The 22,528-nt window shown below is 29.0% G+C and overlaps 1 protein-coding gene across 3 annotated transcripts in view; it reads right to left on the bottom strand.

Annotated features, from left to right (window-relative positions):
* Window positions 1-2,767: 2,767 nt before the first annotated feature.
* Window positions 2,768-22,528, bottom strand: part of LOC142329712 (uncharacterized) — a 59,726-nt gene continuing 39,965 nt past the window's right edge. For 2 of the 3 annotated variants that reach the window (XM_075374428.1, XM_075374429.1), the window contains exons 5-8: window positions 22,089-22,414; window positions 17,497-17,679; window positions 14,766-14,909; window positions 11,989-12,213 (exon numbers count right to left, since the gene is read on the bottom strand). In XM_075374428.1, the coding sequence (XP_075230543.1) occupies window positions 12,145-12,213; window positions 14,766-14,909; window positions 17,497-17,679; window positions 22,089-22,414 (722 nt within the window). In that variant the 3' untranslated portion in view covers window positions 11,989-12,144. Of the gene's footprint in view, window positions 4,947-11,988; window positions 12,214-14,765; window positions 14,910-17,496; window positions 17,680-22,088; window positions 22,415-22,528 lie in introns of those variants that run through there. The other variant, XM_075374430.1, reaches the window with a different exon arrangement.

Here is a 22,528-nt window from a genome sequence, read left to right as displayed (position 1 = left end):
AATATATTAGTTTGGGATAAAAAAATTTGATGTCAACATACAACTCATTAATCTAATTATACTTTTATTAATTTAAGTCTTATTTTTATTTTAACTTAAAGGCAGATTAAATTTTGTTCAAATGCTTCTTTACAACATTTTTTAAACATTTTATAAATTCTAGTTTATGAAATATTGATGTGAGTTTTTATGGCTCTTATATTGCATCACATAAAATGGATGTGGAATTGTGCTTAAGCAAATCTTATATCTTTTTTTTTGCAAAAATGTACATGATAATTAATTATCAACAAATCTGCTTCAGTCTTAAATTTGAAACATACTGATCAAATTAATGTATTTGTAGCTGCAAGTTATTGCCATAAAACTAAAGTCAAGGGCTTTCCTTTTGCAAACACAAAAAAATTTAATGACAGTGTAATAAAAAAGAATTTTAGGTAATCAGTTACTGAAATACTTCATTGTATTAAACAAAGGATTCACTCTGTAATAAAAGTTAGATATTTAGGAAAAAAATTGCTTCTAAAATTTTTTTTTATTTTATGTAACATTAACATAATAAAGACTAGCAGTTTCCTGTATGATTTAAATCATTTTAAACCAAACATTCTGACAATAAAAAGAGAAAATAGCAAAATTGATACCAAGTACAGCTGCCCAATTAATCTCAGAGTTACCCTTAAAGTAAAGTTTAATAATCAAAAGTTAAAAAAAAAACCAACAAGAAACAAAAATACTGATATTATTCAATGACCAAATCTTATTTAGTATGAAAACAGATTATAATTAAAATATCTTTTTATCATAACTCTTCTGATTGCACTATCTATTAAATGTCAAAATCTGTAATTCAAATTAGCTTTAATTTTTACCCATAAATAAATATATATATATATATATGGGTATAAAATAGGTAGTCTAAAAAGTAGTGAGCCTTTTGCGCACGAGATGGTTCTAGCATTCCAAATCTCAGAGTATCTGAGATGCACTGAGTCAGACCAAACGTCACTTGACAACTGACAATTAAAGCTAGTTTATGTGTAAAACATGTTGGAATTCTTATACGCAGACATAAGGTAGTGCCGTGAAGATGAGTGAACTTTCTACAAAACTGCATAACATTTTAAAAGCACAAATACTGTACAGTGCTGTGAAGAAATTTGTGCTGTTGAAAAGCAAGATATATTATCAAAAGGAATAGCCAAATGATGGTTCAGCTGCTTTCATTCTGAAAATTTTAATGTCTAGATGCTCCTCGCAGTGGGAGGCCGATCACAGAAAAAATGAATGATATTCTGGCAAAAGTCGAGAAAGACCGGCATGTATGCAGTCATGACATTGCCAATGAGTTAAACATCCATCACCAAACAGTGTTAAACCATTTGGAGAAAGCTCGACGTTTGGGCGGTTCGTGGTCTTACCCAGAAAAATTTACTTGATTGAATTTCCAGCTGCAAATCTCTACTGAAATGTAACGAAATCAAGCCATTTCTGAAGCGGTTGATCACAAGTGATAAAAAGTGGATAACCTACAACAATGTGTGAAAAAGATCATGGTCGAAGCGAGAAGAAGCTATGGATAGTCTGTGGTAAAGCCCACATTGACCCCTAGGAAGGTTATGCTGTGCGTTTGGTGAGACTGGAAGAGAATTTTGCATCACAAGCTGCTGCTGCTGCTGCTGCCGCCATGCAGTATGATAGATTCAGACCTGCACTTTCGGCAATAAGCACAAATGTACCTAACAATTCAAAAGAAATGGCCTGAACTGATCAATAGAAAGGGTGGCACATAACACGCTGACAACACCAGACTGCATACATCTTTAATGACTAGTCAGGAATTAAGAGAACTTTACTGGGAGGTTTTAATGCATCTACTGTATAACCTAGACTTGGCACTGTAAGACTATCATTTGTTTCCAATTCTGCAGAACTCCCTGAATGATGTTAAGTTAGTTTCAAAAAAGGCCTGTGAAAACCACATTAACAGTTTTTTGACCAGAAACCACAGAAGTTCTATAGCGACAGGATTATGGTATTGGCAGAAGGTCATCAAAAACAAAACATGCATATGGTTATTACATAATGTTATTTTTCAATAACAATAAATGTGTTCTTAATTTTAGCCTGTAAAGGCTCAATACCTTTTAAACAACCTAATATATGGGTTTTACCTAGGTTTTCAACAGCACATTTGAAAAATACATATTTATTTATAATAATTATTATTGTCATTATTACAGAAATACATTACTGAGTAGTAAATATTTTAAATACAAGTAAGATTTATGCTGTTTAATAAATTGTCATAAAAGAAAAATCGAAAACTATGGTTAATTATAGATTTTGTCAATATACAACCTACTCAGATTATAGCAGAAATTTCTATAAAACAAAAAAGCCTATGAAATAAAATCTGCTAAGACATAAAAACTATACTTCCATATCTGTATTAGGTATTACATGAGCAATATGCATACTTATAAAAAGAAACTGGTTCAGAGTATAAAATTTTCATAGCAGTGCCATCCGGTCTATGAGATTCCATAAAAAAAACCCATTAAAGAAAGATTCCATTACTGAAGATAAAAAAAAGTTTTAATCAGTCTGTTACAAATTAAATGAGCAGCAACCACATTACAGTTACTATATTAATAAATAGAAATGCAAGGTAATATCTATCTATTACTTCTCTCTTTGCAGCTGTATTGTCTTTAGTTAGATATAAAAAAAACAAGAAAAAAGGTTTATCAAATGAAAAGCTAAATTATGCACTGTATTCAACTTAATTGTGTAATTTTATAGCTTATTTATATTTGAGTTGACTAATAAAAGATAAATATTAAAAATTAATTCAACTGATAGCCAACAACATTATATGCATACAGAAAAAATATATGATGCGAATAATTAATAACAATAAACCGATATATAAATAATAATAACTCAAATTTAAAGAAATTTCTTTTTTTAGAGAATACAATGAATTATAATTTCCTTATAAATTAATAATATAAGTTACAATTGATTCTAATTAAATAAATATTTTATGCAAGATATTTTACTTAAAAAATAATTTTATCTTAACAATACTTTTTTTTAAACAATAAGCACTTATTGTAATGTATATTATAAATAATAATGTAATGATTATATAGAAAAAAGTTAATAGTACATAATAATAATAATAAGTTTAATGCATAAATCTTAATTACAATTAATACAAAAATAGTTATAATAGTAATTATATACTTTAGAAATAAAACCAGAAAGAAGTAATACAATTTCTATTTATTGAATTTTATTAAATGGAAATATTTTGTGTCAAATTATTAAAAAAAAGAAGCTGTAAAAGAATTTGAAATACGGTATATAAAAGTTGCTTATTTATTTGAATTTTAACATTACATTTATTTTTTAATTAATAATTAATTCTACATTATATTCAACAACACTACAACATAAAGTATAAAAATGAACCTTCCACACAAAATAAAAAAAAAAAAAGTTGAATTCTCTTAAACCAACTGTTTGATCAAAAAAAATAATAATTCTATCATTATAATGTAATGAATACATTTATACAAATAAGTAATATACAGTTTAACAGTACTCTAAAATTTTATATAATAATTTTCTTACATTAATTACTGGAAAATAAATCTATACAGAAAATTTTTAATAATTTATCCATCTTAAAATAACAGATACGTTAAAAAAAAAATTTGATTAAATATTAACATTACAATTATCACTATTCAGTAGCGTACTGAATAAGCATGATTCACAAAATTAATAACATTAATCATAGTTCAATTTTCAATTATTCGTAATAATATTTATCAAAGCATAAAAATTACATGTGAAACCTAAATGAATAAATAAAAATTTTTATATATTTTGTTATAAAAAAATATGTAAAAAAAATTATGGTAATCAAGTTCACTGCCATCAAGTAGTTCTACCAATCTTCATTCTACCACGGAATAGCAGGATCCTCGGAAATATTTTGTTATCTTAATTCATTCTGTCAGTAACAGTTCAGCTGTAACTTAACAAACATGGAATGGTAAATTTTTAATTTCCACATGTTTGTAATGTCTATTCTTGCTTTTATTTATTCGTTAGGTGATGTGAACATAGTTTACTTCTAGTGGCCCTTGAGGAACAACATTTTTATAAATAACTGCGGCAGCAAATGGCTTAAGTATTTCTCATTTCATAGTAATTAACTACAAAAATTATATAATTTAAGATATTTTGAAAAATGAATTGAACAGTTACCGCATAGACAATAAAGACATACGTTAAAATCTTCAGTAAATAATAAAGTTAATTAAAATATAAGTAAAATAATAATTGATAACGATTTATTATCCGAAAATAAAATACTTAATACATTAATATATAAGCATAAAAATAAAAATCATTTACCACTTTATACTGCACATATAAATCATACTTACATACATACATTCAAACAAATATTATAATACATAATTTTTAATTATTACCATTAACACACTAAAATATACATTATTATAATTAATTATTTCCAATCATATTAATTAATTAATAAATCGATCACCACCTTTATATAATATTTAATTTTCAAACATAATAAAAATTAAATCACAAATTTTTCTTTTTAAATGTCACAATATTGTCTCTTATTATTTTAAATATATTTATAATTATATACAAAACAAGTACACAGTATGTAAGTTTACGACCACATACATACCAATCATACACATACATTCATTTGGGCACATTAAAATAAATATGTGCTTGAATTGAATTATCAGTTAACATAATATACAACGTTTTAATCAGTACTTTTTCAATTAATTTTTTTCTCTAAAAGAAGTCTTTTATTTTCACGTATTATCCATTAATTACGATGATTTAATAAACACTCCACTTGGAAAGAAACCAGCTCCTTTCTATAAGAAATTAAAAATTGAACATAAAATTAATAATTTTTTTTTATAGTACTAAAATTAATAATTCAATTACCTACAAAAAGTATTACAGTAATAAATTCAAACCAAAGTGTTCAGCTTTTGTATATATATAAGAGTTAGAAGACTTTCCCATACGTCATTAATTATTTAAAGCACAAAATAATTTATGTCGCAAAAGTAGTAGTAATATTCAATTGGCGCCACATTAAAAAAATATGCATATAATTTTGACAATTGCACCAAAATTTCAATAAAATAAATAAATGTTAACATGTGAAAAAAATATTGTAAGAGAATTAACAGTACCTAATTACTATAAAACAAATAATTTTCAAGCATTTTTAGAATAACAGTATAAAGCATGACTAACTGTCATCACCTTGGGAAATCCTAACAGAAAATGTAAACTTAGCTTTCCAACATATAAACATCTGAAATGACAACTAAGATTGCCCATCACAACCTGATGCACACATGTTATACAAGTTGGATAGATAAAATTTTATATAAATTAAAAGAGATAGTATGAACCTTACACACATCAATGAGATTTCCCCTCTCATGAACAAAATTTAACATGTTAATTGTTTAGTGTTCTTATGACTAAGTACTTTCACAAAATGACTTTTAATAAGTTAAAAATTTAAAAAGACTATTAGAAGTTAATGTATCATTATTATTTGAAATTTTCCTATTTAAATTCTAAACTACCTGTAATTCCTGTTTATTGAGTCTAGTGAATAAAAATAAGTGGAGTCTTACCTTCAAAATTTGAAGTAATCACTTCAATTAGAGAAAATAAAAATTAAAACCCAATACTCAACAACTTTGAGCGTTTAGGCAAGTGAACATTTCCACATTTAAAATTTTCCAATCTTCATTTAATTCATTGCGAAAGTTATGACAATACTTTGAATTTTGAGTAAACACTGATAATTTTTAACGTAGGTATTTGCGCTCAAACTGTTCACTTATTTCTCCATTCATTCTAGAGTGATGACTGCTTTTATGCATATCCATGAAGTAAAGTGTTACAAAGAACAAAGAAACAAATCCATCCAAATGTAAAGGTTTGAATTTCAGGGTTGGTTTTTTATGTGATAATTTTTTCCAGACACTGACGAAACTAGAGATGGTGCACTACGCTGAAGAGACAAGTTGGAAGTGTTTCTATGTCGTGCTAGCGACCCTGGTTATCAAAGTAGTGGAGCAGAAGATTTTGGTCTACATTGTTCAACAATTTGTAAAAGGTCTGATTTCGTTTCAGATCACATTCTGTGGAATACAGATGAGTGGCTAAAATTCCAGTCGACACTGAACGAACTGAATGACCCACAAGCTAACTGGGAAGCTTGTTTCCGAATACTTAGTCATTGATACATTATACAATATTACTTAAGGGATAAACATGTGTACATGTAAAAATAAAGAGATCACATGATATCTTTGCTAACAAGCACATACATTGGAAGGGTTATGCTAGTACTAACGTACAAGTGAAATGTGATGCGAACAAAAGGTTCACTAGCACAGACATGCAGTGGCCAGAGAGTATACATGATGGCAGAATTTGAAATTGAAGTGCAATGAAAAGAACAATGTCAATGTTTAATGACAAGTTCTACTTGTTAGTTGACAGCAGTTATGGTGTATCTCCATGGCTCCTTACATCCTTTCCATTACTGAGTAATGGAAATAGGAACGATTCAATTTTTTACATTCCAAGGAGAGGGTGATTATAGAAAGAACAATCAATTAAAAATGAGGTTCCCAATATGATGAATACAAGGGTATCTACAGAAGAAATCCCAAGAACAATAGTATGCTGTACAGTTTTGCCAAAAATATTTAAATGATAATTTGGGAATACCAGATGAAAATGTGATGAATATAACAATCATACCATGGATCCTAGGATGATTTTATTTGATGAAGATGAGAAAAACAATGGGAGAACAAAAATATAGACATTTTAAGATTAGTGAATTTGTAATAAATAACCCTTGCCTTTTTCCCTTCTTTATAAGTACGATAAAAAATAAATAATAAAAATTAAAAGTAAAAAAGATAAATAAAAAAAATTAAAAATAGCTCATGTATGAGCAAGTAACAGGTGACTTAGCAAGCGTAACTTTTGCCAAGCCAACCAAACCATTGAGGCAGCTTGTCGAGCTCAAGTGACTAAGTTAAATAAAAAAATCACAAACATTTTTGTTAAAATTTCTTGGTGCTTCATGGGAGTGAGGCTAAATTTATGCACGTCCCAAAGGTCACCTTGATAAGGATCCCTTCCATGAAGCTTAACAGACATGCCATTTAGATAGCCAATTTACTGTAAGTATAAAATTTAAAAGAAGGGATAATAGGTTTAGAAAATGATAATTCATATCTTTACTTATCAAAACTCAAGTACGTTTGTAATAGCGAGAAAATGTTAGGATCTCTGATAGTTATGTCATTTCATCCATCTTTTTTTCTCTCATATTTCTTTTACAGTATTTTCATTAAAAATTCTTCTTTTTCCATTTGCATTTTAATCAATTTTTGCTGTTCAGCAAAAATTTGATATTGCTTTATTAACACTAATAGCAGCAGTTCTAGTGTCGATAATTTGATATTTCTTCAGTTTCAGCTTTACTTTCAAAATGACATTTTCTTACTTTCATCTTTTTATCTTCATTTCCTCCACCATCAAAGTAATTTGGAGTATCAATAGGATTTTCATAATCAACTGTGGCAGCCGATTCAGTTTCACAATTTTGTTTACTGCTGTCTAGGCCAACTGTTATCATACCAGTACTTCGAAAATAATGGATTTTCTTCCCTACTTAACAAGTTGAGCAGAGCTTTTTTTTCAGACTGTGCCAGATGTGAATAAATGCCAGATTTTTTTTTCAAAATGGTCTTCATATTGTTCAGATTTTTTTTATCTGCAAAAGCGTAATTTTCTGCCAATCTTATTATTAAATTTTCCATCAAAGTTGTCCATGCCTTTTCTTTCTGTACAATTATGTGCACATGATAGATTTATTTAATAAAATCTGATAACCTTTTAAAATTTTAATGAAACACATCTGATCTGAAGAAATTCCTTCCTTCCTCACTGGCCACGATGGCCATTTTTTCACAGACAATGACAAAAGAACTGAACTCAACTAAGTGAAATGACAAAGGTTTGGGTGTGTTGTGCCACATGACAACTGATTACATCATTCTATTAGTCAATCATAACATAAAATATAAACAAATGAAGATAACATTGTATATTAACTATAATTAAACACTTCTTACATTTGAGTATTCAGTTAAAGTGAATACTACTCTAAACCCCCTATATATTTAAAATCAAACAATACTCAAAAGTGAACAATTTTAAGGTAACCATCACTCACAACTGATTACTTTTTTTATTCACTAGGCTCATTATGTATATTTTTTAAAAACTCTCAATCCTAATAAACTGATTTTATCACTAATTTCCAGGTAATGCTGGGCTGCAATTTATTTCTCTCACAAAATACTTTTTAATACGTTTATGAGGCAAATGTTCTTTTCTTCTACTTTCAAGCTTTCATTTTGCATTATAAATAGCAATTACTGTCTTCACTAGTAAACAAAGATGGTAAATTTAGACTTCACCTGTCGAAAAGAGTGAATAAATTGATTATACGTATATCTGGAAAAACATGAAGAGGGAACATAATTAACATCAATTAAATCCTGTAAACTAATACAAAATTGTAATGTACAGTGAACAATTTTGTGAAAAGTTGCACTAACTTGAACAAATTTTAATCATCCCATCTGATGAAATTGTGAGTCTGTTACTTTATAGGTACCACCACTGTTATTAACAATTTAAATGCTTTGTGAAAATGATGTGAAGTATGATAATAAAAAAATCTAATGGACACCATATGACTTCCTTGTACACCTCTTAAATTACTCATACACATTTTTTGCTGCATTTCATTTCACTTATTTCAATATGTGGTGTGTAAGTGAGAGCATGTCAGATCCGTAACCATGCACACATTGGTTCGAATCAGACTTCAAATACATTTTTTTTTCAACTTTTTAAAAAATTTATTGATTTATTTAATGATTAACCTCTTTAAAAAATGTTGAACTGAACTGAAAAGTACATAAAATTTTATTTCAGTAATAATTGCTGATTTTTTTTCAATCAGAGGTTAATAATTATTAATAAATCAATATATTTAAATTTTAAAAAAAGTTAAAAAAAAAGGAAATGAAGTTGGATTTAAATCGATGTGCCTTCCCCTTGTAAGATCCAAATATTTCATTAATTAAAATTTTGTCTGGCTATAACTCTGGAACCAATGAAAATAAACACCACTTATTTATAAAAAATGAAGGCTTATTACTGCAGTTAAGAAAAGTGCAAAATCCAAATTGGGCTTTTTTGGACACTTTTGGTCCAGTCAATTATAATCAAAAAGGGAGGCACAACTAGATGTTACAACAGTCCTAAATCCAAAATTTCAACATTCTACAGCTAATCATTTTTGAGTTATGCAAAATACATACGTATGTACAGATATCACAACAAAACTAATCAAAATGGATTCAGGGATAGTCAAAATGGATATTTCCATTGAAATCTGAAATTTTTTGTGATTACAATTACTTCCTTTACTTCGCACAAGGAAGTAAAAAAAGAATTTTTAAATTCTGCTTACCATGTCTTTTCAACTAGTTAATCTTTTTCCCCATGTGATGGCAGCATTGTCTATAATGTATATCAATATTTTCAGTCATATTAAATGTGTAATTCAAATATAGTTGCTGAGTAATTAGGCCATATATTATTATGAGTGACAAATTACTTTGTTAGGAAATGACAAAACAAAGGATTTGTATTAAACTTTTTGTTAAAAACGGAATAAGTGCAGGGATGTGGTGAAAATGTTAGAGATGGTGTTTGGCAAGAATATTACATCAACACCAAGGGTTTGGGTGGTACAGACTGTTCCAAGAAGGATGTGAAGATGACAAAAGGATTGGACATCAACCCTTCAACATAACTAATGAAAATATTTGCAATTGAATTCACTATCAGAGAAGTTGACGAAAAGGTGAAAATCTTTTATTATCTAATTGTTAGTAAAACAATTTTGAGTGAAAAAACTTTTGGATATGAAACAAGTAGAAGCAACCTAATCTGTTTTAAAAATGTTAAATTTTTAACAAAAGTAAATTCGCAGTACAATTGTTGGCAAACAAGAATTACTTAAATGTGTCAGACAGACTACAAAACGTAGGTGTATGATTATGATATTGAAATGAAGGTTCAATCATCCCAATGGAAGCTTCCTGAAGAACCAAGATCGAAAAAAGCATGCTAGTTTGATTGAATTTTAAGTTTCTCCTTAATGTTATTTTTTTATTACAATGATATATTATCATTATGAATTCTTCAACAAACAGTATTACTTAGCACTTTTATGCAGTTTTGTGTGAACCAATTGGAAGAAACTTTTCACAAATGTAGACAAAAAACTGTTCAGTTTTGCACTATGATAATGCTTCAATTCACAGCCTCCATACTCTCAAGATGGCACTCTGCAACCTTTTCTTGTTCCCACTGATTAAGAGAACATTAAAGACTAATTAATGATAAATAAAATAAAGAAAAATGATCGCTAAGTGAACTTAGGCTATTTTAAAAAATGCTTTCCAAAAATCTTCTGAGTATTAGAAGAAATGCTGGCATAAGTGTATAGCATATCTCGGCAACTACTTTGAAGAGGGCAATATCAATATAAAAGAATAAATTATTTTTGGTAAAAATTAAAGTTATTTTTTTAACCTAGTACTTTAATTAGTTCTCTTGTTTTTGGTCATCTGTCCCATGCAATCTGGGGTTTATTATATTGAAGAATTGCAATTTATCGAACTTTGAAAACAATAAAAATGAACAAGTTAAATAATCATAAAGAAAAAAATAACAAAACAATATCACAAAGAATAATAAACATAGGTGGAGATCATACATGAACAAACAGCAAAGACATAACTTTGAAGAGACTAGACTCCGTCACAGGTTTCATTCAGTAGTATGTTAACTATTTGTAGATGGTTCATCAAAACATTCTACTGGAATATGAAGTACCAAAGATATGATGGCATTTACCCTAGTTGTATTTGTTTATTTCTAATCAAAATAATCCTGAATATGCTGGCATAATCTGAAACTTAACCCTTACTGGTTTTTGACAAAATAATTTTTCATAACTACCTTGATAAAAATTGCCCTTTTATAATTTCTTTTATCATTTTCATAATTTTACTATTAATTTCATGTAATTTTCAGTCATATTTTTATTTCCAACAGTTTGTGTCTGTAGATGTGACTGTATGTAAATAACAAATAACAGTTGTTTACTATAACCTAACTTTAGTCATTTTTTATGTAAGTAAACAATCTTTGTGTTTATTATTTGAATTACTTCTGGTGTTTTACACAGTATTATTGGTGTAACAATTAGATATTGTAAGTGGTATTTATACCTGTGGTATAAAATGGTATATAGTGGTATATAGCATGGCCTGTTCATCATGAGTAAATGATAATGATATAATTGAACTTTTAAATGATTTAGCTGGGAGCAATTCTGATTTACTTTGGGATATTACCAATGACAAGCATGATGAACAGAAATTACTACAGCCTCCTGTTCAGATAGATAAAGACCTCTAATTTCTGTTGCTAAAAAAAAACAAAAAAACAAAGGGCTTAGAATGGCTTACTTATATTACCACAAAGCTTTCCAACCCTAAAATATTTACTGGTACTTCAGGAATAAATTCCCCTATTGATGACCCTAACAATATATATTCTTTATTCAGGTTATTTTTAATGATCAATTAGTTTATATTCTAGTGAAGCAGACTAATCTTTATGCTGAAAATTTTTTAAAGAATAAAATAGTAAAACAATTTTAAGAGGTTTCACCTGTGGAAACTGACTGATAAAGATGAGATCCTATTGTTTCTACTGTATGTATGCTCTCAGGAATTATTTGGAAACCACAAACTGAAAGTTATTATACAAACAAGCCCCTTCTTTTAACTACTCCTGGATTTGGAAAAAATTTATCCCACATAAGAGTCAAAGTTCTGTCGCATTTCCTCCATTTTACTGATAATAATACTAATCCATCTTCAAAAAATAAAGCCAATTATTGACTATTTTGTTAACAGATTCAGAGAATATACACACCTGAAAAAAATTTAGTGGTTGATGAAAGTTTACTGCTGTGGAAAGATAGGATAATCTTCATTCAGTTTATTAGAATAAAAAGGGCACGCTTTGGCATTAAGGTATATGTTATTTCAGAGTCAGAAAGTGGTTATAGTTATATCTTGAAAGTTTTTTTTAAGTGCAGATACAGAAATTGTGAAAAAATCTAAATTAAGGCTACACCACTAATATTGTCATGGCGTTTTTAGAAACTAGTAACCTGATAGACAAAGATTCCTACTGTATTTACACTGACAATTATTATTGGAACCCTGAACTTGTTCTGGCTTTGAGTGAGCATAATAGTGACTTAGTGGTTCTATCAGAAAATACAGACATGGTATTCAAAAAGATAAACTGCAAAGATTAAATAAAAATGAAATTCATGCAGTGTGTGGTAAAGAGGGTAAAATAATGTTATTGAAATGGCAAGACAGAGATATCTTGTGTTTGAGAACTAAACACAAATTAGATTGTGTAGAAGTAGTACGAGAAGGAAAGGAAAGAAAGTAATGGTTCCAAATGTTGTCAATGATTATACAGCTGACTCAATAGAGAATTTAACTTCAAAAAGATTTACTACAGCAAATAAATTATTGGAATGGGTTCAGAAAAATACGTAGAATAAAAGTGTGCCCTAGCAGTCATGAATGAATAACTATTTAATTTGTTTATTAACAAATTAAGAAAAAATATTTAGTTTTTCATCAGTAGCAGCTTTATTTTTAATCGCATGTAAAAATAAAAAGCATCAATAGATAATTGGGGAAATTTTATATAGAAAATCACATGAGTACTTTTTTCTACGAGCAAAAGGAAGAGTGCTAGCAAATTTTACAATACATACCAAAACTGCGCTATACCTATCATAGATACATAGCGTGACTCAAGGGTGCACATTAAATAAACTTCCATAACTTTGTTCTTATTAGAAATAATAAAAGAATTCAAAAAGGTATGGATTCTTAAGACTCAAGGCTATAAATTAATCAAATTTTCAAAGTACTTTTGATTTCCGATTGCATGATAATCCAGAACTACTGTGAAAATTTGCAACTTGTTGATAAAATGCCTATAACAATAAATAAATTGCAAAAAATGATAACATCAATATAACATTCTGTTCTTCAGATTACTATTTATTCATTCCAAAAGGGATATCTCTTTTTTTACCTCTTATTTAATTATCAACATTTGAAAATTACATTTTGGGAAAAGCGTGTTTTGGTACCTTGGCTAACGCTCAAAACCAGTCATTACTAATTCTGTTTTTTGAGGTTAAGGCCTTTTTGAGTCTGCATTGACTCGGCTAATAATGTTTTTATGAGTGGAATTGATTGGGTGGATCAAATGCTGAGCGCATATCCACTCAAAAGAAAAATAAAAAAAGTGTGGTATAAAAAGCAGTTCCACCAACTTTTAAATATCATTATATTCAATACTTATGTTTTACATAAGAAAAGTGATGGCAAGTACACTCTTCTTCACTTTAGAGAAGCCCTTATTGAGAAAATTTCTGAAATTCATCATTAAGTCATTCCCAAAAAAGATAGGCTCTCTATAGATGATCCTCTCAGACTGTGTGAATGACATTTCCCAGTTACAGAAAAAAAGACTACACCAAGAAGTGTCATTTATTATACAAACAACATAAGAAAGGCTGTGATATCATTGCTGTGAATGTGACGTTGGTCTTTGTGCTGCCCCTTGTTTCAGAAATTTCCACACTAAGAAGAATGAAAAAATATTTTTAAAACATTTTAATATTTCAAAAACATTAAAATTCATTTAAAAAAAGTTATTATTATTTATGGCTAGTTTTAAATTAAAATATAGTGTCAGCTCTGTGAATTGGCAATGTCAATGTGTGTTATTGTGTGATCTGAAACTCGTGACTCCCTAAATTCATAAATATCTATCAACTATTTTCATAAAAAATAATTTATTAGTAGTTTAGTTTTTAGTGTAGTGTTTGTGTGTATCATATATGTTTTTTTAGTGTGAGAAATATGTACATAGATGTATATTCACATCCTTCAGTCATCATTATGTCAAGTTTTAATATAATTTTTTTTACACTGCACGAAAAGAAAAATACATAAATAGTCCTTAAATTACTTTTTTGTCATATTTCATTGCATGGATCAAAAATGTATAAAAAAAATTGGGTAAAATGAAAAAGTTTAGGTTACGGGGTTAAATGATATTAATTTTGGAATATAGAAATATGTTCATGAACAAAATTCATTCCCACTGAGGTTCCTCTGATAATACTTATCCCCAATTATTTAAACCTTCTTCTCAATCTTTCTTAAAAGGAGAACTCACTGCTTATTTTTTATGAACACTTTCAAAGTGATTTTATACTTATCATTAAAAAAATTTGGAGACAAAAAATATGAATAATTCAAAAGTTATTTTACAAGAAAAATATATTACAATTACTTGTAAATAATTTAAGAATAAATACTGTAATTGAAATTCAAGATATAGTCTTTTATGTGCAACACAATATACAAAATAATACTCACAACATGACTTCTGCACTTGGCAATGAATGTGCCTACATCAAGCTGCCATCCTTCTAGTACTGCACATCCATAATGCAATAATAAAGGACACCCTCGTGTAACACAACTAATACTAGCACCAGGTTCACCACATTTACTACATACCTGTAATAAATAAAAAAAAAGAATTATAATTTCTGTTACTTTATTTCATTTGGATTATTTTATCTACGTATGTTTGTCATATATAATTTAAGAAAAACTCTAATTATAGAGACAAATATGTTAAAAAATGTGAATATTAGAGTTTGAAGTGTGTTGGTACATTACACTTTCTAAGTGTCTCAACTCAATATTTTGAGCTCTTTTTTATTATTTTAATTAAAACATTATAATATTTCTCAAGGAAAATAGATTAATCTCAAATTTTGAAACTTTTTCAACAAAATGAAATTTTTTTAAGAACTAAAAACAAACTTGTAGTTTAAGGTTAACAAATAAACTTAATATTAAATTTAACACTGATCAAACTAAATTAGCTTTCTATGGTATAAGGTTACTTGAGATCTATTCAGACAACTAAGCCTTTGTCTCAAGACCGTATCCATAACTCATCATCAGTCACAGCATAGATCCTTTCACTGGTAAATTCAATTTTAATCAAAATGATAAAAGCTCTCTTCGGCCCATAATTTGATTTTGGCCTATGAAATTATTTTTATTTTTTTTTTTTATGGTTCTATTTGATTATAGTTTTAGTTAACAAAAATAACATTAAGTTGAAATATGCAGCCACCTTGTAATGACATATTAAATATGACTATTCAAAAGTTCAGTTATTCAGTTACAATGTATTTTTTTTCACAATGAATACGATTTCTTTTTTTCTTAAGACAAAGACTGAGTTTTCTTTTTAAATATATATCTAAAATCTTTTTACTCCTTTTTTTTTTTTTTAGTTCATCCTTCAGAACAAATGAATAGATGTGAATAGATGAGTTGAATGTCTACAATTGAATTGAATGAGAGAAAGCATAATAGCTAAAAACTCCTCTATACTCAGTTCTATTTTGATTGGCACTTGTACTGATGAATGATAATAATTTAATTTTTTTTTAGCTTATGAAAAAATGCCAGCCTGACTGGGATTCAAACCCAGAACATCTGGATGAATAAACGAGATGCTACCATTCTGCCAAGGAGCTCAGCAAATGTATTAGTTTAATTTTTATATGCAGAAAATACACAAAGCCTATGTTTTGTTTTCATAAGGCTTTTATTTGTTTTTGTTTATGCGCTAAAAGGTTTTTATAACAATTTTTTGTTTCCTTCTAAACAATTGCCAGATTATTTTGATATATTTGTTTTAATTAACATAATTCTGTGATTGAGAAAAAATTTTAAGTTTATAAATAACAAAACAACAGTTAACATTAATATAAAGTTTCAATCCAGCTCACTTCTAATTGTCAATGTAAATATAGTTTTTGAGTAAATTTATAAATAAAAATTTTGTAGTTACAACTGAGTTTTCTTTTTTTTAATTTTCATAATATTCACCAATACTTTTACAGTAATTGCTACTTCATAGGATAATTTTATATTTTTCAAAATGTAAAAGAAAACATCAATATGAATTATTTTGTATAAATGTTAATTTTTAATTAACATAATTATTTTTTTTTACATATAAATAAAACTCATCTGACAAAAGCAGCAATTTTTATGAAAGCATTGATGATTATGTATGAAAATTAAAAAGAACAGACTGATCCAAATTCTAATTAAAAATAATTTTAATATTAATCTACTAGCAGAAGCAATATTAACATGTATAAATTGCTCGTTTCTCAATACAAAATTTTCAAAAAATCTTTTTTAAATAATTTTCTCATGCGTTAGAGCACAATCTTTTTTTTTATCAAAAATTTGATGTAACGGCATACTGAATGCCCAAAATTCAATTTAAGCCAATGGCTTGATATTTATCAAAATTTATCTCACTATAGTAAAGACATTTTGACTGTCAAGGGGTCACCTGTGGTGGGACTAGGTCCCAAGTTACAACTCTAGATGTGACCTAGTGAGGTGATGAACCCATCATTGATACCATGCATAAGAGAAGACTACTAGGATTCTTTGGAAACATCATGAGGATGAAAGATTCAAGACTTCTGAAACAGCTAGTACATTACAATCTTGACTTGAAAAATACCAAGACCTGATGCAGATGGAACAGTAAAATAAGAGAGGATCTGAAGGAAATTGGCTTTACACCAGACGACACCAAAGATAAGACAAAATTAAACAAGAAAATAAAGAATAAAAACACTTGCTTCACAAGAACTCATAAGAAAAAACTCACAACACGAACACTTTCAACACTAGAAAGGACATAAAGATTGGAAAGTATGAAAAAATACTGAGAGGACAGCAAGGCCCAAAAAGTCCCATCGAAGAGACCTGGATAATGGACTAACTAAAGTGATCCTATGCGGTCATAAAAGATAATAAAAGATGTTGGTATAATATTATTTTAATACTTCATATTTTTACAACACAAAAACTGATTAAATAAATGAACAAGAATAAGCTATTACAGAATAAATTTTTCAACCACTCACACATGTTATAGAAAACAAAGTAATATAATAAAAATTAATTAAATTTATACACTTAATAAGTAATTTTTGTTTAAGTTAAAAATATAATCAATACATTAATAGAAACAATAAAAACATTGTTAATGTACCACTTTAACAGCTGCCCACACAGCCTCCTGTAATCCAACCAATTTTGAGCCAATCAAGTACATCCCGGGAGCCCAAATAGCACACTGTTCATGTACCCAAACTTCGTAATCATTCTTCTCTCCAGCGATAGGTACCATACCAACCAGACCACTCTCTGAATCTACTGATATAGATCTTTTGTGCTGAAATAAAAAAAACAAAAAACACTACTTACACAAATCCTTTATTAAGTGATATAACTGGGACAAAAGCCCATCTTGTATAGATGGAATTTTGAATGAGAGAACCATTAACAATTCAGTGTGATGTATAACAAATGTATAAGGTGGGTAGGAAGTCCCTTTATGTTAGTTACAAAATTATTAGGATAGATGCTGCTTTTACCTTCAATGGGTCTAAAATATTTGTATGGGTTCCACCATGTTCAAAGCACAGCTGTATTTGCCTCCATGTCTGGCTGTTCATTTGCAGCAGCATATCAGGGTGATCATTTCAAATGTTGAATGGACAGCGGTCTTGGAGCTGCTCACCTTGTTGACATATCTGCAATTTTGGATCTCTTCTTTTACAAAACCCCAGAGTGCACAGTCAGGTGTGGTGAGGTCAGGGATTCTTGCTGGCCAAGGCAATGAAGCCAGCAATTCTTCTAATCCACGTCTGATCCAGTGACTCCGGAAAATTTAATTGAGGCAACTGCAGACATTCAAAGCAAAATGTGCTGGAGCACTGTCTTGCTGAAACATAATGATGTGAGCGACCCCTTTTGCCATTAATTCTGAAAGCAACCACTCATCAATCATTCTCAGATAACTGTGTTGATAAATATTGCCATCGAAAAAATAAGGACCAAGGAAATTTCAGCTGCCAACGCAGCCCAAATCATAACATTGCGGATGGTGTTTGATTTCCTCAAAAAAGTGAGGATTGTCCTTTGCTCAGAAAAAACAATTTCAGTTATGAGAGCTTTGATAAATCACAAACTTGCCTGAGAACATTACTTTTTTTATCATTTGCTCTACGAGCAACACGTGTTCAAGCAAAAATTGACATGCATAAACACATCCGGTCAAGGTCATTGACACTCAACTCATTAACTGTGGCTGGACAAAGTCCAGCACAAGTCAAGTCCTGCATATGGTCTCGCATTGTTGATCTTAGAATACCTAAATCTGCAAAATGTCTATGTTGATTTCATCAATGATCGTTGAATTGATGCCTCCATAGCAGCAAATGTTTAAGCTCAAGTCCTCAGTCTCCCACCATGTAGCGCATCATCAAGAATACTTGCTATTGCAAAAGTCTTGTTCTCCCATGTCAGTAACAATTGCCATAATGGTGATGATTTTCCAAAATGCACAGTGAAGTCATTTATAATGTTCTCCAATGTTTTACCAGTATATGGACATTCATGGATCCAACAACAGTGAAAGTACTCATATCTGCCATCTTTCCACATTAGAGTACAACTAAGGCCATCCCACCAGACGATCCCCATCACGGCTTATCCTCCCTACTTTTTCCAGCAGTGGTGAGCAATATCAGCAGTACAGCCCAATAAAGCTGGATTTATTACAGTGTAAAGGGACTTTCCGCCTACCCCATACAAGCAAGAAAGGCATGTAACAAAGTATATAAGTAAAAATAAATAAAATTTTGTGTACAGTTTATGTATTATCAAGATATAATATAAATCTATTATTACATTAAAATTTATTTTCTTATATCTCTAACTTTCTTCTGAATCGTATTTTTTTAACATCTTGCCATTACAATCTTAACACTCCAAACTTGTTACTTTTTATTTTTTTTTTTATATAAAAAAAATCATTACAAACCAGTTTTAGAATAAAACAGCATGCAAATTATATCAATTAGAAGTTAAGAAAATGTACTTTTAAACAACAGACCTCCAATTTACAACCGCTCAATCTACAGAAAAAGGGATAACTAGTCCTATCTATATTTACATCTGTGTGATTGTACAACACATTGTTTTTATTACCTCAACTTGATCCACAACTTGTTCCTTCCTCTTAACTCAACTAACTATTCAAACTTTCATTTCACTTTACTTTGTACCCTAGTACAATATTTTCATTTTAATAGTAATATTATTTAAAAATCTTTCAAATTTTTTACTCTATGGCCTGAGTTCCTTTTATCAAAACATTTTAGAAAAAAATTGTTTCATTAATTTAGAAGATAACTCGGATTACACAAGATAAAGATACTAAATAAAGCTGCAAATGCATTTTACTCTGCTCTTAATATTCAATGCCAATGAAATGGAAAGAAATGTATGCTATCACAGACGTAAAAAGCTATGAAAAAAGTGTGCCCAATATCAATTCTGCAAAGGATCATATAACCATGTTTTTAATGCAGTGATCAATCAATCAGTCTACAACAACATGACAGCCCAAATCTAAGTACCAAATTTCAACCATTCACCAGAAACTGTTGATTTTCATAGTTACAGTCTTTATAATGAAATAAAACAAAAACATGCTACAGATCACGGTATTAAATGATTAAAAATATGTTACTGTTACACATTTACATGATTTTATCCCTCACAATATACTTTTAGAAACTGCAAAAAACACTCTTTAATTTAGATAAGATAATGATAGAAACTTTCTAAAACTACTTACTATGTTAACTTTACTAAAATTCTGTATATCAAGAATTCAAAAAAAGTCCAAGCTCCAAAATATTGATATTCCTTCTCAGTTTATAAATTTGAATCATTTGCATCAAAATTCTGATCTTTGTCTTTACCAATCTTATTCTCATCAGATCAGAATAAAAAGAATGATATCCAAAGACTCATGTGAAGTAATATAAGTGTCTTTCTGTGAAAATGAACTATCATGATTGGACTCAGAATCACTATTGTTCTTTTATACTTCATTCCCATTTTACAATTTTGCAATCATCAAAATCATCCAATTTTTAATGTAGAAAAGGAACGTAACAATTCCGTAAAAAAAGTAATATAACAAAATAAATACACTAAGCTATGTGAATGGACTTCACTGCTTTAATCTAAAATATTCCAAATGGAACATTTTCTAATACTTTATTCAATTTTTATAAACAAAATCCACCTAACTGCATAAACAACTGAATGCCTCAAATTGATCAGAAATATTTCTGATCATGTGACATAAGGTTGGATGACTTTGGCATTAAAGAGTGAAAAATTTACACCTCAGGAAAAAAGATCCCTTTCGGCATGCCGGAAGGTGGAGGTAGATTTCAATGATACTAAGTAGGAGATAAAAAAGATTTCCACCTTAACGTTAAGAAAAACTTCAAATTTACTCAATATGATGATGGTTGCATGTGAAAAAAATTTCACATGTTTAACATAAGACAACCCCCATCTTCTTACAATTCCAGCAACATTTTGGTCATCCCTTACCATAAGGGTTGGTCATCAAAAATTGTTTCCAAATAAAATTTTTTGGTAATGTTTAGAGGACTAATGACCACTTTAAACAGATTTGACTCTGTGCGTATTAAGGGAGGTATGCTTCTTTTGTCTTCAAAATCCCATTTTTTCCATCCCTTGGGCCAATGGTTGGTGATATCAAAAAACTTTCTTTACTTATATAAGTTTTAGGTCCTTATCCAAAGAATAGTAGGAACTTTAAACAAATTAGATATTTTACCTAATAACAAAATTATAGCAATATTTTTTCCAAAAAAGATCCCCATTTCCACCCCCATGGTTCAATTTTGCCCATTAACAAACAACTGAGATTTTGGGTCATAATATTTTATGTATCAATTTGAAAGTGATTGGCATAAAATTAAGGCAGTTATTGTGTCTACAAGAAAGCAATATATATATATATAATATAAACTTTTGAACTGACAATGGTTTTGGGGGTCTGGGGGATGTGAAACGTGAAGATATGTCAAAATTTTCAAGAATTCAAATCATGGTACCCATTGCAAGAGGTAGCTTAGCTTTCTTATGAAATCTACCTAGAAGTTGTACAGTACTGTAAGGTAGCTGGAATAATTGTATTAGGAGAGAACTGTGACAAAATTAAATTATCATATCTTTATCATTTAATAAGAATTTTTAAAAACGACTACAGATTTCTTAAAAATAAAATGTTAAGAATTTTACTAAAAAAAACAAGAAATCAATATTTATCAGTGCAGTATATATTTGAAAAGTTATATACACATCTTTACCAAATGTCTTCACACACCTGTGGTGCCAATTTAGTTAATATTCATTAATATTGATATTTTAACACTTTATAAAGGATCACGTTTTAACCAATGATAATATTAGATATAAGAAAGTTTCAAGACAAATTAAAAACAAATAATAATTTTACCCAACAAAGTATAAATTATTTGCAAGCATTTCAAGTAAATTTGTTATCAAAGTTGCAATATCTTTCCTACATATTTCTAATACAGAACACAACAAGCTGCTGCTTGTTGTGTTCAGATAATGCTTTATCTGAAAACAATTATGACTATTTCAGAAATTTTGTAAGAAAATAACATGAATATAAATTACAAAGGTAACAGAAATAAATTCTATTACAATCTATGAAAATACCTTTCGAGCAATTTTCTGAACAAATTGTTCAGCACCACCAGTTGCTCTTATGCTGGCTTGTTTACCACCTCCTCTTCTTTTTTGTTCTTCTACAATATCTTTATCAGATGGTACACCTCTTGGTGAACTACTGTTTTCAACCGATACACTAGATATAATATATGGTCCATAAAGGTCCCCAGCAGGTTCCCCGCCCAAACCACCACCGCAATGAGGACCACGTTTACAGAAAACACAGATCCATGTCGCATCAGGTGTATGTGAATCGTACCTTGAAGATAATGTACTATTATATAATCCGGATCCAACAATTTTAGACGATCTCCCTGTTTACAAAGCAAAAATATAAATATGTGAATTACAAAAAGAAAAAAATATGCAAAATACATATCGCACAAAGCAAGTTTATAATAAGTAGTAAACCTCATTACCTCTAAGTA

The sequence above is a fragment of the Lycorma delicatula genome, chromosome 9 (assembly GCF_047948215.1).
Source record: "Lycorma delicatula isolate Av1 chromosome 9, ASM4794821v1, whole genome shotgun sequence".
NCBI lineage: Eukaryota > Metazoa > Arthropoda > Insecta > Hemiptera > Fulgoridae > Lycorma > Lycorma delicatula.
Note: the sequence above shows the minus strand (reverse complement) of the source record. Positions and strands in the feature narration are given on the sequence as shown.